This window comes from Culicoides brevitarsis, chromosome 1, assembly GCF_036172545.1.
Source record: "Culicoides brevitarsis isolate CSIRO-B50_1 chromosome 1, AGI_CSIRO_Cbre_v1, whole genome shotgun sequence".
Classification (NCBI taxonomy): Eukaryota; Metazoa; Arthropoda; class Insecta; order Diptera; family Ceratopogonidae; genus Culicoides; species Culicoides brevitarsis.
This window is the reverse complement of record NC_087085.1, coordinates 5,731,907-5,747,001: the sequence shown is the minus strand read 5'-3', so window position 1 is coordinate 5,747,001 and position 15,095 is coordinate 5,731,907. Positions and strand designations below refer to the sequence as shown.

The 15,095-nt window shown below is 27.0% G+C and overlaps 1 protein-coding gene across 1 annotated transcript; it reads left to right on the top strand.

Annotated features, from left to right (window-relative positions):
- The first annotated feature begins 968 nt into the window (after nucleotides 1-968).
- On the top strand, nucleotides 969-14,575 carry LOC134837943 (zinc finger protein 423 homolog). The gene is made up of 8 exons (XM_063853343.1): nucleotides 969-1,062; nucleotides 5,161-5,525; nucleotides 9,893-10,035; nucleotides 10,097-11,299; nucleotides 12,587-12,706; nucleotides 12,766-13,386; nucleotides 13,445-13,729; nucleotides 13,787-14,575. The coding sequence occupies exons 1-8, from the start codon at nucleotides 969-971 to the stop codon at nucleotides 14,472-14,474; spliced, it is 3,519 nt and encodes a 1,172-aa protein (XP_063709413.1). The 3' UTR covers nucleotides 14,475-14,575.
- The last annotated feature ends 520 nt before the right edge of the window (nucleotides 14,576-15,095 follow it).

Here is a 15,095-nt window from a genome sequence, read left to right as displayed (position 1 = left end):
TACAAACATTGCGATACATGCTCGTACAGACCTAAAAGGCACAAAAAAAAAGTTTTTTAAGAGTTTCATATAAAAAGACAAAATATGCGCATGTTACCCTCGACTGTTCCAATAGTGAATTTGTGTTTCGTTGAAGCTCCGCCCATTTTCACAGCAATCGTTCGTTTCGCTTGTATTTTCGCTAATTTTTACTCCTAAAATTATTTTCAAGCCAAATTTATTGAATTTTATATTTTAAATTATTAATTTGTGGAAATTTATGATGACAGTTTTTATCACGTTTTTAAGTTTTTCCACAAAAATCGCTTGAATAATTTATGACATTTTAATGCCTTTCCGATGTCTAATTAGAGCAAATTGAAATAAAATCGATTTTTGCGAGAAATTTATTTTTAGCAATTTTTCACCTCAATCATTGGTTGGCTTCGTTCCGTTGCGGGCTCCATTGGGTCCACGAGACACGAAGAAACACAAAAGAATCGCCAGTTTGCCAGCCTCAATGTTCATAAAAGTAATTTTATTACGGAAAAAAATGTGTCGTAGGAAGGTGACTCGAAGCACAATACACAATGAACGAACAACATTTAAACAGAAAAAAAACAAGAAGTAGGAGGATATAATAAAACGACAACGCAGTAGCACAAAAACGGTACGAGATACAATACAGCAACGCACAAACCGAAAACTATAGAGTTTATTATTTTCAGTATATAGTAGGGCGCCAGCGTCCCAATAGGAATCAGTTACTCTTTGGTGTTTGTCGAAAATAGTTGTATTGTTGCGTTTTGTCCCACAAAAGTGTTTGTTTTATTATTTTTTTCAAAGGGAAGAGTGAAAAAATTACTTAACTGAAAAATATTAAAAAATATATTATTAAAATTTAAATAAAATTAAAAACTCTTGAAATGTTGTGAAAAAAACAGAAAATTATTTAAGTAAAAAAATATAAAAAAAATTATTGATAAACAATGGCAATGAAAATGTTTTATAGAGGTCCAAGCTCACGCTTAGAGACTTTAATTGAGAAAATTCAAAAGAATAATAATACGGATTCGCCGCCAGGTTTGTTTAAAATTTCATTAAATTTTTAATTTTATTAATTTTTTAATAATTTAAGTAATTTTAAAAATAAAATAAAATAAAAATAACAATAATTTTTAATTAAAATTATCTTTTTCATTGTTGATTAAAAACTCATTTTCAGACCAATGTGTTTTAAAATGTTCTATATTTTTTTAATTTTTTTTTTCTTGAGTTTTCATATGAATTTAAAATTAAATATTTATCGACTTTTAAAAATTTTCTAATAATTTTTTTTTAAATTAATTTTATAAAAAAAAAATTCTAAAAATTAAAAATTAATTTCCATAAAATTATTTGGATGACCAAACATAGGAGTTTAGTTTTTTTTTTTTGCTAAAAGATATTTTTTTTAAAAATTCCAAAAAGCGAAAAAAAATATTTTATGTGTCTCCGAATTCTATTTTTGAATTTCTATATTATTTCTATATATTTTCTATTTCGATTTCTATCTCCGAATTGAATTTATTTATAATTTTTTTTTTTTTTATTTTTTTTATATTTTTATTTTTTCAACATTTTTTTTTAATTTGGAAAAAATCAGATACAATTTTTTTACTAAAATTTTAATTTTAAGCGAAAAAAATAATTTTAATTTTTCTTTTATGAAAATTTAATAACGTAAAATAAGGTAAAATTGATTTTTAACCTTTAAAATATATTATTTGGAAAAAAATATTTAATAATAATTTAATAATTAAGTTATTAAACTTTCGATTTCACAAAAATTAACAAAATATTAATTATTTGCACTAATTTTTTCTTTTTGGAGCTCGAGATATATATTTTAAAATTATTTTTTTAAGAATATAAGTTTGATTTTCTTGATACCTATTTCTTAAAAAATATAAAGAATTTTTAAAATTTTACATTTAATTTTTTTTTTAATTAATTAATAATTTTTTAATTAATTTTTTAAAAAATTATTTATTTTAAAAACAATTTATTTTGCTTTACTTTTATGATTTTTTTTAAAGTGAAATTTATATTTTATAAAATTAATTATTGAAATTTTCTTTAAAAAAAATTTAAAAAAATAATAAAAAATAAAATAAATAAAAAATTAAAAAAATACTTCTATAGATTTAGTAAAAAAAAATTAAATAATTTCTTTGATACATACTTTCATTAAAAATTAATAAAAAACGAAAAAAAACTCATTCTCAGAAATCTCCTTTAAAAAAATCAAAACTTAATATTACATAAATCTTACAAATCTTTCAACAAATTCATCGTCGACGTCGTTGTCTACTGAAATCTCCTTGTACAAATCTTCTGATATCCTTTTATCTCACGAAAAAAATCTCTTACTGCACCATCAATCTACCACGATGACTAAATGAATCGAAAAATGAATATAAATGAACTCCTTTTTCAAAAAAATTCTTCCTGCCTTATGTCTTTTTCATCTTCACATGAAATTCTTGAAGAAAAGAAAAAAACACATAAAACACTCACACAAACTTGATGGACCTTAATATCTAAATGGATTTATTTATTAAGACATATTATGATCCTTTTTATTTGTGTGACGTGTGTTGTAACACAAAATGATGATGATTTCTTTTTTTTTCGCGATAATATATTTCAATGTACAAGACAAATGTGAAGGGCGTTGAAATTGGCAAAAAAAAAGGGATAAAGGTAAATTATTTTGTTTAAAAAAAAATGCGAATGAATGATTGATATCGCGAAAAAAAGAACAAATGAAGATGAATCCCCTTATCATGTTCGCATCAAAAAGTCTAAGTAGTCTAAATAGAATTAAATGATCAATTACAATTTACGGCGCTCTCAGTTTAAAAAGTGTCTCGTGATAAGCTGGCATCCGGTTAATCTCTCGTCGTCGCCGCCGCGCCACTTCTTACATTAAATTAATTAATTAGCACATCCTGTGAGCGAGTGACGCTGAAACAACAAAGTGTCACAAAAAACGCCCTCACACCCGAGAATCTCGTACCTAATTAAGACAATCGCTCGTAAAGTGTGACTTTACAAAAAGAGATCATAAAATTTATGATTTCGTGCGTCGTCTTCGTTGTTAACGAACCATCAGCATGACGCGCGAGTGTAAACATGCATAATTAATTAATCTGAGTGTACTTGGTAGATTGGTCTTAATTCAATCTTAATTAAAGTTTCCCTTGACTCAATTCCTTGTTCTTCGCTTCGCTTCCGTGTGTCGACAAATGAAGCAGATGACAGTAAAGTTTAATTTAATAGTAAAGTACCTCCTTAACAATTTGAGTTTATTTGCGTTGCGTTATGAATGCATTGTGTAACAAAATGTGTTTGTATGTTGATGACAATAATTATTATTTTTATTATTAACTACTGTGTGTCATGTCACGATTAATCTGATCTTTGGATGAGATAAGTGTGCGCTTAATTAAGACGCTTGAGAAAACATCGGAACAACTTTGGCCTGTGGTTAAATGTTTTCATTTGGTTTGGTTTGGATTTTCTGAAAAAAAAAACTTCATGTTAAAAAGTCTCAAAATGATCTAAAATTAAATTATTATTCAGTTACCTCAAGAATTTTTGTCAAGTGTCCCATAAAAGGCTTGTTCTGTATTTCAAATTTCAAAAAAAAAACCATTTGCTTTTTATCCTCTCTGATACTTCTGAAGATTAAAAAGAGCAAAAAGCCTAAAACGATAAAAAAAATTAAAATTTAAAAACTAATTTTTATTTAAAAAAAAATAAATAATTATAAATTTAATTGAATAAAAAATTATTTTAAATAAATTTTAATATTTTTTTTAAAGTAGCAATTTTAATAACAATAACAAATAATTTATTAAAACAAAAAATTGAAATTTTTTTATTAAATATTCATTATTTTTCTAATGAAGTCATTTAATAATTTTAAAAACTTCGAAAATTAACTTAAAATATAAAGGTATAACAAAATTTAAAAAAAATAAATATTTAAAAAATTAAATTAAATCAAATATTTTTTTTTAATTTTTATTTATTTTTATTTATTTTTTTTAATTTTTTTATTCTTTAAAATTTATTAAAGTAAAAATTTTGAAATTATTTTATAAATGTGTCTTAAAAATGAAAAAAAATTAAAAAATGAAAAGATAAATAATAATTAATAAATTTTAAATTATTATTAATTAATTTTTTAAAATAAAAAAAAAATATATATAAATTTATTAAAATACAAAGGGTTGTGAAATTTTCCGTAAATTTTCAAATGAAGTCAATTTTTCTAAAAAAAAAAAAAATAAAAACTTTAAAAACTTATTTAAAAAAAAAAGAATATATTTTAAATTATTTAATTTTTTAAAAATTTAATTAATTTTTTTATTATAAATAATTTGTATACATAATTGACAAAATAATTAATAATTCCTTAAAATTTATATAAGTAAGAATTTTGAACCTTATATGATTTTTTCTTAAAAATGAACAAACAATAAATTTTAAATTATTGTTAATTAAATTATTCCAATAATTTTTGTAAATTAAATTATTTTTTTAATCAAAATTCTTTAAAATTTGTTTAAGTAAAAATTTAGAGTCTTTTATGAATTTTTCTTTAAAAATAAATAAATAAATTTTAAAAATCAAAATATGAATAAATTTTAAAACATTTAAATTTTTTCAATCATTTTTTTAAACTAATTTTTTTTTCTTATAAAAAAATCTTTAAAATCCATAAAGTAAAAATTTTTAATAATAAAAACTTTTTAATAATATTTAAAAATTTTTCAATGAAACCCAATTTTTTTTAATTTTTCTTTGTTTTCAATTGTCAAACAAGGTCGAAAAATCAAATTCTTTTTAAAACTCCAATATTTCACGCTCATTACCCTCCCTCTCATAGCCTCGTAGGATTGCTTTTTAACGCTTGACTTCACATTTATGTTTTCATGTTAAGCCTCTGTGCAAACAATTTTTATTATTATTTTATCACATTTGTTCGTTCCATCATTCAAGGGCAACACGTTGATTGGCGATCACAAGCCATAAAGGTTACGACAATGATGGCTTTTGTGTTCATTGATGCCCGAAAAAAACTTTCGATACACTTTTTTTAATCTCTTTCTCTTTTTTTTATTTTTTCAGAATCTTATTCGACGCACACCTCCTGCAGTTTTTCGCCTTCGATCGCGGATAGCGACAATGGAGGCATCGCAACGCCCAATTCGAGTGTCAATGATGCTTCAAAAACTCCAGCAGCAGCAGGTGACGACGCGAAAAATCCAACAGAGACAAAATCTGACAACAACACGGAACAACATGGCAAGCATAAAAACAACGAAAGTCGTCATCAGTACAATCACCATCATCATCATCATCATCACAAGAACGGTTGCACGAAAACCGGCAAATGCAGTAGCAACGCAGCAGCAAACCACACGGGAACGTATAATTGTCAATTTTGTGATAAGACATTTCCGCGTCTCGGATACTTGAAGAAGCACGAACAGGTAAGAAGAACAGCATGAACCCCTATTTTGCTCGTTACGGAGCATCACGTATGTCCCTGAACTCTCGACGATGATTTATGTCTTTTGCGAGCGAAATTCATCATAAAATGTGCGTTAGACGCGATTTCTAAACAAAAGCAGCGAGAAGACAAAGAGCAAAAAACGAGTGTCGTGAAATATTAAATACCATCACTTTGAGTTCCTCACCATTATTGCATTCTGCAGAAATATTTCTTTGCAAGAGAAAAAAAAAGCAGAATGACAAAATAAAAGAGGAACATTTTGTACATTTCGTTTTGCACCTCGCTGATGATATCGCAAGATAAGGAAATTATTGTTTGACGAATATGATGTTGATGACAAGCGAGAAAATAATAAAAAAAAATAAGGCATGAAATGTGTAACATAACCATTTAAAAACGCTTGAGCCATATATGAGGAACACGGGGGAACAATAGAAACGTGAAAACACCAAGCATTCCGTGGAATTGGCGTTTCACAAATATATGAACAGAGATGCTCAATTCAAAATTTTTCGAATTTTGTCTTTTTTTTTAATAGATCAGTTTTTATTTGAAAATATTGAAAAATTTTAATTTAATTTAATTCTTAATTTTATTTAATTTTTTGAAATTTAATCTTTAGAAACATGTTTTTTTTTACATTTTTCTTAAAATTTCTTTCGAAAATGACTAAATTTGATACAAAATGTCAATTCAAAAAATATCCGTTAAAAATTTGAAAATTGCTTTTTTGCTAATTCAAAGAAAAATTAAAAAATTTAAGAAATTAAGCTCGTAAACTTTATTTTTTTTTTATTTTCAAAGTTTAAATAAAAAAAATTTTAAATAATTTTCAACAGGTTTTAGCTTTTTATGCTAATTCTAAAAAAAAACTAAAAAATGTTTAAAGAAAATTTATTTTTTATATTCAAAGCTTTTATGAAAAAAAAATTATTTTTTTTTTAATTTTAATTAAAAAAAAATGAAAATTTTTAAAAATTTTAATTAAAAAAAAATTGAAATTTTTAAAAATTTAATTTAAAAAAAAAATAAAAATTTTAATAAAAAAAAAATTAAAAATTTTTAAAAGTCTTAATCAAAAATAAATAAAAATTTTTTAAAACTTAAATAAAAAAAAATAAAATTTTTTAAAAAATTTAATCAAAAAAAAAAATTGAAATTTTTTAAAAATTTTTATTAAAAAAAAATTTTAATTTTTTAAAATTTTAATTTAAAAAAATTAAATTTTTTATAATTTTAACTTAAAAAAAAAAAAATTAAATCTTAATTAAAAGAAAAAGATTTTTTTTATTTTAATTAAATAAAATTCAAATTGTTTAATTAAAAAATTAATTTCATATATTTTAAAATTTTTCAAATCCATCAATTAAAAAAAATATTTTTTTAATAATTTTTCAATCGAAAGTTGAAACTCCCTGTCATCACATGTTGCAATAACAAAACAAGAAAAAAACCCCGTTGAAACTCTTTATTAAATCATAACAAGCGAAAAGAACAAAAAACGACAAACAACTCGATACACTTTATTAATTTACGACATTTCACATGATCAGCAAGAGATCTCTCGCTGGCAAGACAAAAAAAAAAAAAGACTCAAATAATCACACATATTTTTCAACAGCTCCAGAGAGATAATAAATTATCAAATGTTGCACTATGGAATACAAATTAGATACAAAACTGATGCAAACACGACAAACTTGACTCGAGTGAACTAAGTTCTTCTCTTTTAATTTTTTTTCTTGCATTGAGCGACATATGCAAAGAAAGGCTTTTGAAACGGCGGCTTTTGTTGATAAATTCATAAAATATTGCATTGATTCGCCGCCGTGCCGACAGTTTTTGTGCGTTCTTATGCAATTTTCGTGACAATTTAGGCGTTTAGACACACATTTTGTCGTAAAATGAAAAAAAAAGTACAAAGACGTGAGTACAAAGAGAGGTCCAATAGTGTCTAAACGTGTTCAGAATACAGCTGCGATAGTTGTAATTGGATTGTTATTAGGAAATTTTATTTATTTTTTACGCAAATCACGCATCTTTTGTGCGCGCTCTCTCTTGCTCTCCGCGATCTCGGCAATCAAAAGGTCTAAAAAATGGCGCAAATACGCGTTGAGACGCATCAAAGCGCGCGCTTTTAGCAAATGTGACGGAATTCAATTGAAAGCCATAATGCACATGGATGGTCAACAACGAGAAAATGTCAACAAGATTCAATTTCTCGGAATTGCAAACGACATAAAAGTCACTCTAATTTTGCTCGTGCTTTGCTTCGCTCATTTTATGCTCATTTTATGTAAAAAAAATGGTATTTCTTGCAGTTCATTAATGGCATGTTGGACAAGTTACGTGTCTATTGTGGTTCAGTTGTTAACATTTTTTCAAGTGTTACTTTTTTTAAACGCATTTCTGTTCTGAAAATAACTTTTTTTCAAAAATTTGTTAATTTTTACAATTTTTTATGATTTTTAAAAATTCTTTTGTTAAGAAATTTGAAGAGAAAATTTTTAAAATTTGCATTGGGACAAAAATTTAAAATTTTCATTGGGGCAAAATTTCATAAATTTGCATTGGGCTTAAAAATTTATTTTTTTTTACTTTTTTTAGTTTAGGGTTAATTTTTTTTTAAGAAAAAAATGTGCATTGGGACAAAAATTTAAAATTTTCATTGGGGAAAATTTCAAAAAAATTGCATTGGGCTTAAAAATTTTAAAAATATCTTTTGTTAAGAGAAAATTTTTTAAATTTGCATTGGGAAAAATTACTGAAAATCATATTTTTCCAAAATTTTTCATTTTTCAACAATTTTTTGTGACTTTTAAAAATTCTTTTAAATATTTTTAAACAAAAATAAGAAAAAAATGCGCTCAAGTAAGAAATTTTTCAACTCAAGCAAAAATCTTGCATTAAAATGTTGCAAACAAGCTTTATGAAAAATTCATAAATGGGCAAAAAATTATGATTAACGACCATTTTTGGTACAATTTAATACGTTTACAAGTCTATGGAGACGCCCAGTTTCATTTTTTGCCTCCTTTCATAAATATTTTGTAACGTAAAGTCCCATAAAGAGTTTCCAATTACTTTGTAATGAATTAAAAATGCTTGGGTTGGATTAAATAAATAACTTTTCGCTAGATTTTTCATCATTTTTGCAAATTTTTATTCCTTCGTGATCCTTTCTACAAAGAAAAAAATTTTAATTAATAAAATTTTTAAAAAAATTCTTACCTTTGATAAGTTTTTGTTCAATATTTGATCTAAAAATGCAAAAAAACGTTGTAAATTAATACATCTCAAGTTCACTTTTGCTCTCATTTTTAAAAAATCACAAAAAATGATGAAATCTCAGCTTTATTAAGACAAAAAATAAAAATCTGCACGTACTTACCTGAGGTAACCTTCAAAAATCTCGTGTTTCTGTCATAATTTTCATCGTTCTCACCAAAAAATATTATTACTTTTTTGTTGAATTTATGATGAAACCTTCACATTTGCGTATTCAAAGATCAACCGTCGACCGACGACGTGAGATAATGAAGCAGTGATAAATTTTTATTTTTAAAGCAAGTTTCTCATCAAATTGTCGTTTTTTATACGAATTTCACCTTTTTGTCAACTCCACGCAGATATAAATCAAAGAAGAGGTTGTTTTTTGTGTTCTACGTGCAAAGCATACGTTTGCCGTCGCCTTTGCACAATTTTCGCTGATAACAATCTGCAACGCTATTATATGGAACAAAAATAGTTTCGCTCTTTGAAATTTGCCGATGAAAAGGTGTTTAGGTCGCTAAAAAATTTGAAAAAAAATTAATATTAAAAAAATAAATTTTTAATAAAATACGGAAAAAAACTTAAAAATACAAGAAAAAAATAAAATTATGAAATACGCTAAAAAAAAAAATTAAAAAATATATTATTTTTATTAATAAAAAAATTATTATTTAATTATTATTAAAATTATGAAAATATTAAAAATATTAAAAATCTTTCAAAAATTTTTATTCTTAATTTTTTTTATTTTATTTTTTTATTATTTTTTTTTTATTTATTTTTTTATTTTTTTTTTTTCCAATATTAAAAAAAAATAAATTTTAATAAAATACGTAAAAAAAAATACGTAAAAAAATACGGAAAAAATACGTAAAAAAATTAAAATAAAAAAAAATAAATTTTTAAAGCATGAAAATTTTTTTTTTAAAAAATTTTTATTTTTTTTTTTAATTTTAATATTTTTTTTAAACATTTTAGTTAATAAAAAATTTTTTGTAGCAATTTTTTTAAAAATTATTTCAATTTTTTTTTAATAAATAATATAATATTTATTTTTATTTTATTTTTCAGAGCCATGCTGATCATATGCCCTTCCAATGCGAATATTGCAAGCGACTTTTCAAGCATAAAAGATCTCGAGATCGTCATACGAAGCTTCACACGGGCGATCGACGATACAAATGTCTTCATTGTGAAGCTGCTTTTAGTCGAAGGTAAGTAAATTTTTCAAAATTTTTCATCAAAAATTTAATTTTTATAATTTTTACCTTTTAGTGATCATTTAAAAATTCACATGAAAACGCATGACAATCAGAAACCCTTTCAATGTACCGTTTGTAATCGTGGTTACAACACCGCCGCCGCACTTACGTCTCACATGCAAAACCACAAGAAGCAAATCGCCCTAACGGGCAGTCCAACATTGACTTATAGCTCACGTTACAGTCCCCGTTCGACGGGATCTGCTTCAAGTATCACGAGTGTTACGCCCAAACGTCGTCCCGAATCAGTTGGAGCGACGCCAATTAAATCTCCGCTCGATTTCATGAACTTCCCCAAGTCTTCGAACGGGTTTTCGTGTCTCTACTGCACCAAATCTGACTTTTTGAGTCTCGACCAACTACATTCGCACATCCAATCGATGCACGGAGGTCCCATGAAGACAAATTTATCGTCGCCCGCGAGCATCGGAAGTCCCATTCCGTTCCAAATTCAATGCGAATTTTGCACGATCAAGTGTGCCAACATGCAAGCGTTGTTCAATCACATGCGAAGTACCCATCTGGACAAAATTCAAAGCCCAAATGCGTATTTGGAGCAATTTAAGACAATGTATCCGTACAGTCCTCGTTTACGGGTGCAAAATGGGCAAGATGACACCCCATCAACGCCCGTTATTAAAGAAGAAGCCAAAAATTCACCCGAAAACATCAAGATCGAGGAACAAGATGACGACGAAGAACAAACATCTCCCACAGATTTGAGTCAACCAAAGGCGAAAAAGCCCAAATTAGACGTCAGCAACGAAAAAGATCAATCTCCGAATTCGAATGAAATGCGTCCCGGGACATTTTTGTGCAACCAATGTAACGCAGCATTGCCTAATTTTGAGTCGTTTCGAGCACATTTGAAGTCCCATTTGGACAATGGAGGCTCGTCATTCGTGTGTCAAACATGCGGAAGTTCGTTTGCCGATCAAATCGAGTACGAGAGACACGTAATTTCGCATTTTTTGGTTCAGGCATCGGAATTTTGTTGTACTCCGCAATGCAATAAGACGTACAATAAGCCTGACGACTTGCAGAAACACTTGATTGACATGCATGCACAAACTTTGTACAAATGTAGTTTGTGTTCGGAGATATTTGAGACGAAAGTAGCTATTCAAGTACATTTTGCAGTGGCTCATTCCAACGAAACGAAGATTTTTAGATGTTCTGCGTGTTCGGATAGCTTTAAAAATGACAGAGATTTTAGGTAAGTTCAGTTTTTGTTAAGAAATTTGAAGGGAAAATTTTTAAAATGTGCATTGGGACAAAAATTTAAAATTTTCATTGGGGCAAAATTTTAAAAAATTTGCATCGAGCTTAAAAATTATTTTTTTTTTTACTTTTTTTAATTTTTTTAAAATTATTTTTGTTAAAAATTTGAAGGGAAAATTTTTAAAATGTGCATTGGGACAAAAATTTAAAATTTTCATTGGGGCAAAATTTTAAAAAATTTGCATTGGACTTGAAAATTTTAATTTTTTTCCCTTTTTTTATTTGTTTTTTAAAATTATTTTTGTTAAAAAATTTGAAGGGAAAATTTTTAAAATGTGTATTGGGACAAAAATTTAAAATTTTCATTGGGGCAAAATTTTAAAAAATTTGCATTGGGCTTAAAAATTTTAATTTTTTCACTTTTTTTCATTTTTTTATAATTATTTTGAATTTATTTTAAAATTTGAAGGGAAAATTTTTAAAATGTGCATTGGGACAAAAATTTAAAATTTTCATTGGGGCAAAATTTTAAAAAATTTGCATTGGACTTGAAAATTTTAATTTTTTTCCCTTTTTTTATTTGTTTTTTAAAATTATTTTTGTTAAAAAATTTGAAGGGAAAATTTTTAAAATGTGTATTGGGACAAAAATTTAAAATTTTTATTGGGGCAAAATTTAAAAAAAACTGCATTGGGCTTGAAAATTTTAATATTTTTCACTTTTTTAGTTTTAGGTTAATTTTTTTTTTAAATTTAAAGGGAAAATTTTTAAAATGTGCATTGGGACAAAAATTTAAAATTTTCATTGGGGCAAAATTTTAAAAAATTTGCATTGGGCTTGAAAATTTTAATTTTTTTCACTTTTTTTAATTTTTTTAAAATTATTTTTGTTAAGAAATTTGAAGGGAAAATTTTTAAAATGTGCATTGGGACAAAAATTTAAAATTTTCATTGGGGCAAAATTTTAAAAAATTTGTATTGGGCTTGAAAATTTTAATTTTTTTCACTTTTTTTGTGTTTTAGGTTAATTTTTTTTTTAAATTTAAAGGGAAAATTTTTAAAATGTGCATTGGGACAAAATTAAATTTTAAATTTCAAAAGGCAAAATTTCAAAAAATTTGCATTAGGCTTGAAAATTTTAATTTTTTCACTTTTTTAAATCTTTTTAAATTCAATTTTTTAACAAAATTTAGGGATAAAACTTTTAAATTGTGCATTGGGACAAAAAATTAACATTCTCATTGGGGTAAAATTTGAAATTAATATTTTTTCTCATTTTTTAGACATCATATCCGTACAAGACACATCAATCCAGGAGCTGTTCAATGCGTGTTTTGTCGTGTTGTTTGCGCTTCGGAGCTCGAAATGCATTTTCATCTTGCTGCTCATGCAAAACAATACAAGTAAGCAAATTTTTTCATGAAAATTCAAAACAAAAAATTAAATTTTCTCTTTTTTTTAGATGCCCTGCTTGTCCCGAATCATTTCACGTTGAATTTTTGCTCGATCGTCACATGCAAACGCATCATGCTGCTGATCAAAAGTCTCCCATTAACAACAATACCATCGACTATCATTCCCAATACCCGTTAAAATCTCCTTTTTACAACTTTGGTGCATCGAAATTCTATAATCCGTTGCAAGTTGACACTTTGGGCATCAAACATCCGAGTCATTTGTTCCAAGGATTGTACGATTCGATGGCAAAATCGCAACGTTTCATGGATCAACAGCAGAAATCGTACTTGAGTCCCAATAAAGCGTCAATTCCGGGCTTTAATCCTGCTCGTCCCGGAACAAACACAACATATTCGCCCGAAAATGGAACCCGCCCGGAACTTTATTCGCCAAAAAATGCAGGAATTTATTCTCCGCTCAACAGATTTATCGCTACAACGCCCGAAATCAACAAAAATTCGATGCCTCCGGCGAGAAACGAAGCGAAAATGTACAGTTGCGGGATTTGCGAAAGAAGCGATTTCAGTACAGAAGCTGAGGTTCACACACATCGCAAGATTTCGCACAATTTGAAGACCGGAGTGAGTCTCAGATGTGCTTATTGTAACGGAGATTTTCGTTCAAGGTAAGAAAAATTCAAAATTTTTAATGAAATTTTCTAATTTTTTCAAATTTTTTTTTAGAACTGAGCTCGAAAACCATATGAAAGTCGCTCACAACACTTCCGGCAAACACAAATGTCTCATTTGTGACGAAATTTTCCCGTCGCCCGCGGTTTTAGCTGAACATAAACTCACCCATTGCAAAGTTGGCAATTCGGGACGTTGTTCGCACTGTTCTGCGGCAATTGATGACATCACAGCGTTCAAAACGCACTTGGCAGAGCACAGCGGACAAGAAATCCCGATTCAATGTATTTGTTGTCGACAAACTTTGCATTCGGAATTCGAGATTAGTTTACATGCGAGGTGAGTTTTCGTCATTTTTTGATAAAAAAATCAATTTAAAAAAATTTTTTTTCTCAGATTTCATACAAAAACAGCAGAAACGAGCGAACACACATGCGCTTTGTGTCTCGATCCGATTCCCTCGACATCCGACAAGAAAATTTGCGAAACTTGTTTGAAAAAACACAATTTTTCCGCAACGAAAATTCTTCCGCCTCATCCTTTCAGACCGTTGCGACGTTCATCGCACGACACCGCATCAACTCCCGCCAATCCCGCGGATTTCGAGTGTAATTTGTGCAAAAAATCTCTCGTTTCGGAGGCAAAACTACGCGAACATTTGGTCGAACACACTTTCGCCGGTTGCGAAGATCGCGGATTCATTTGTTACATTTGCTCCTCCGTCTTTACCGGTCCCAGCGGATTGTTGTCGCACATGGAAGACATTCACGGCAGCAACGCCAAACCTTACGATTGTTCTCGATGCGCCGCAAAATTCTTTTTCCGCGCTGAACTCGATCATCATGCCGTGATGCACGAACCGCTCGCGAAAGAAATTGAAAAACCGTCGATTCACGAACCGGAAATCAGCGTGCGAGAGGGATCCGTGTCTCCAAACATCAAAAAAGAAGTTAATGGCGAGTCGGAGGACGAAGAAGAAGAGGAATATATTGAAGTCGAAGAACCAAGAACAGAAACTTACAAGCAGGAAAATGGCGAAAGTCCTTCGAAAGAGGAAGAAGAGAAAAATAATGAAGAAAAATAATTGTTTGTAGACGAAATTTATGTCTTAGAATTAAATAAAAAAGTAGTGATCGAATCAAATTCAGAAAAAAATTGCAAAAAAAAAGTTAGAATAGAAAATTATTTCGAAATTAAGCTTTTTTTTGTTAATTTCGTTTTGTAGATTGTTATACCTTTAAGTTAAGCCTTGTTAATGAAATTATTTAAAAAAAAAAAGATTTTTTGTTTCAACCGAATGCTATACAGTATTAGTAAACATATTTAAACAATAAATAAAAATAAATTAAATTATCCATGAAAAAAAATTTTTTTTATTGTATTTAGATCCGATAAAGAGATTAAATTTATTTTTTTTTTTAAACTTTTCTTGAAAAAAATTTTTTTTTAATATTTTTTTTAATTTTTATATAAAAAAATTATTTTTTAAAATTATTTTTTTTTTTTTTAAACTTTTCAAAAAAATTTTTTTTTAATATTTTTTTTAATTTTTATATAAAAAAATTATTTTGTTAGATTTTTTTTAGTTTTAAATTTGATTTTAAAACAAAAAAAAAGAATTTAAGACATTTTTCACAATTTTTTTTGTCCCATACTCCATTTCAAAGGCCAAAAATCTAAAGGAGAAAAATAAAATAAAAAAAGT

Excerpts from the sequence above, each read along its gene's own strand:
- LOC134837943 (XM_063853343.1), top strand. The coding sequence starts at position 969 with ATGGCAATGAAAATGTTTTATAGAGGTCCAAGCTCACGCTTAGAGACT. Across the intron at positions 5,526-9,892 it reads ACTTGAAGAAGCACGAACAG|AGCCATGCTGATCATATGCC; the intron begins GTAAGAAGAACA and ends TTTATTTTTCAG. Across the intron at positions 12,707-12,765 it reads GCTCATGCAAAACAATACAA|ATGCCCTGCTTGTCCCGAAT; the intron begins GTAAGCAAATTT and ends TCTTTTTTTTAG.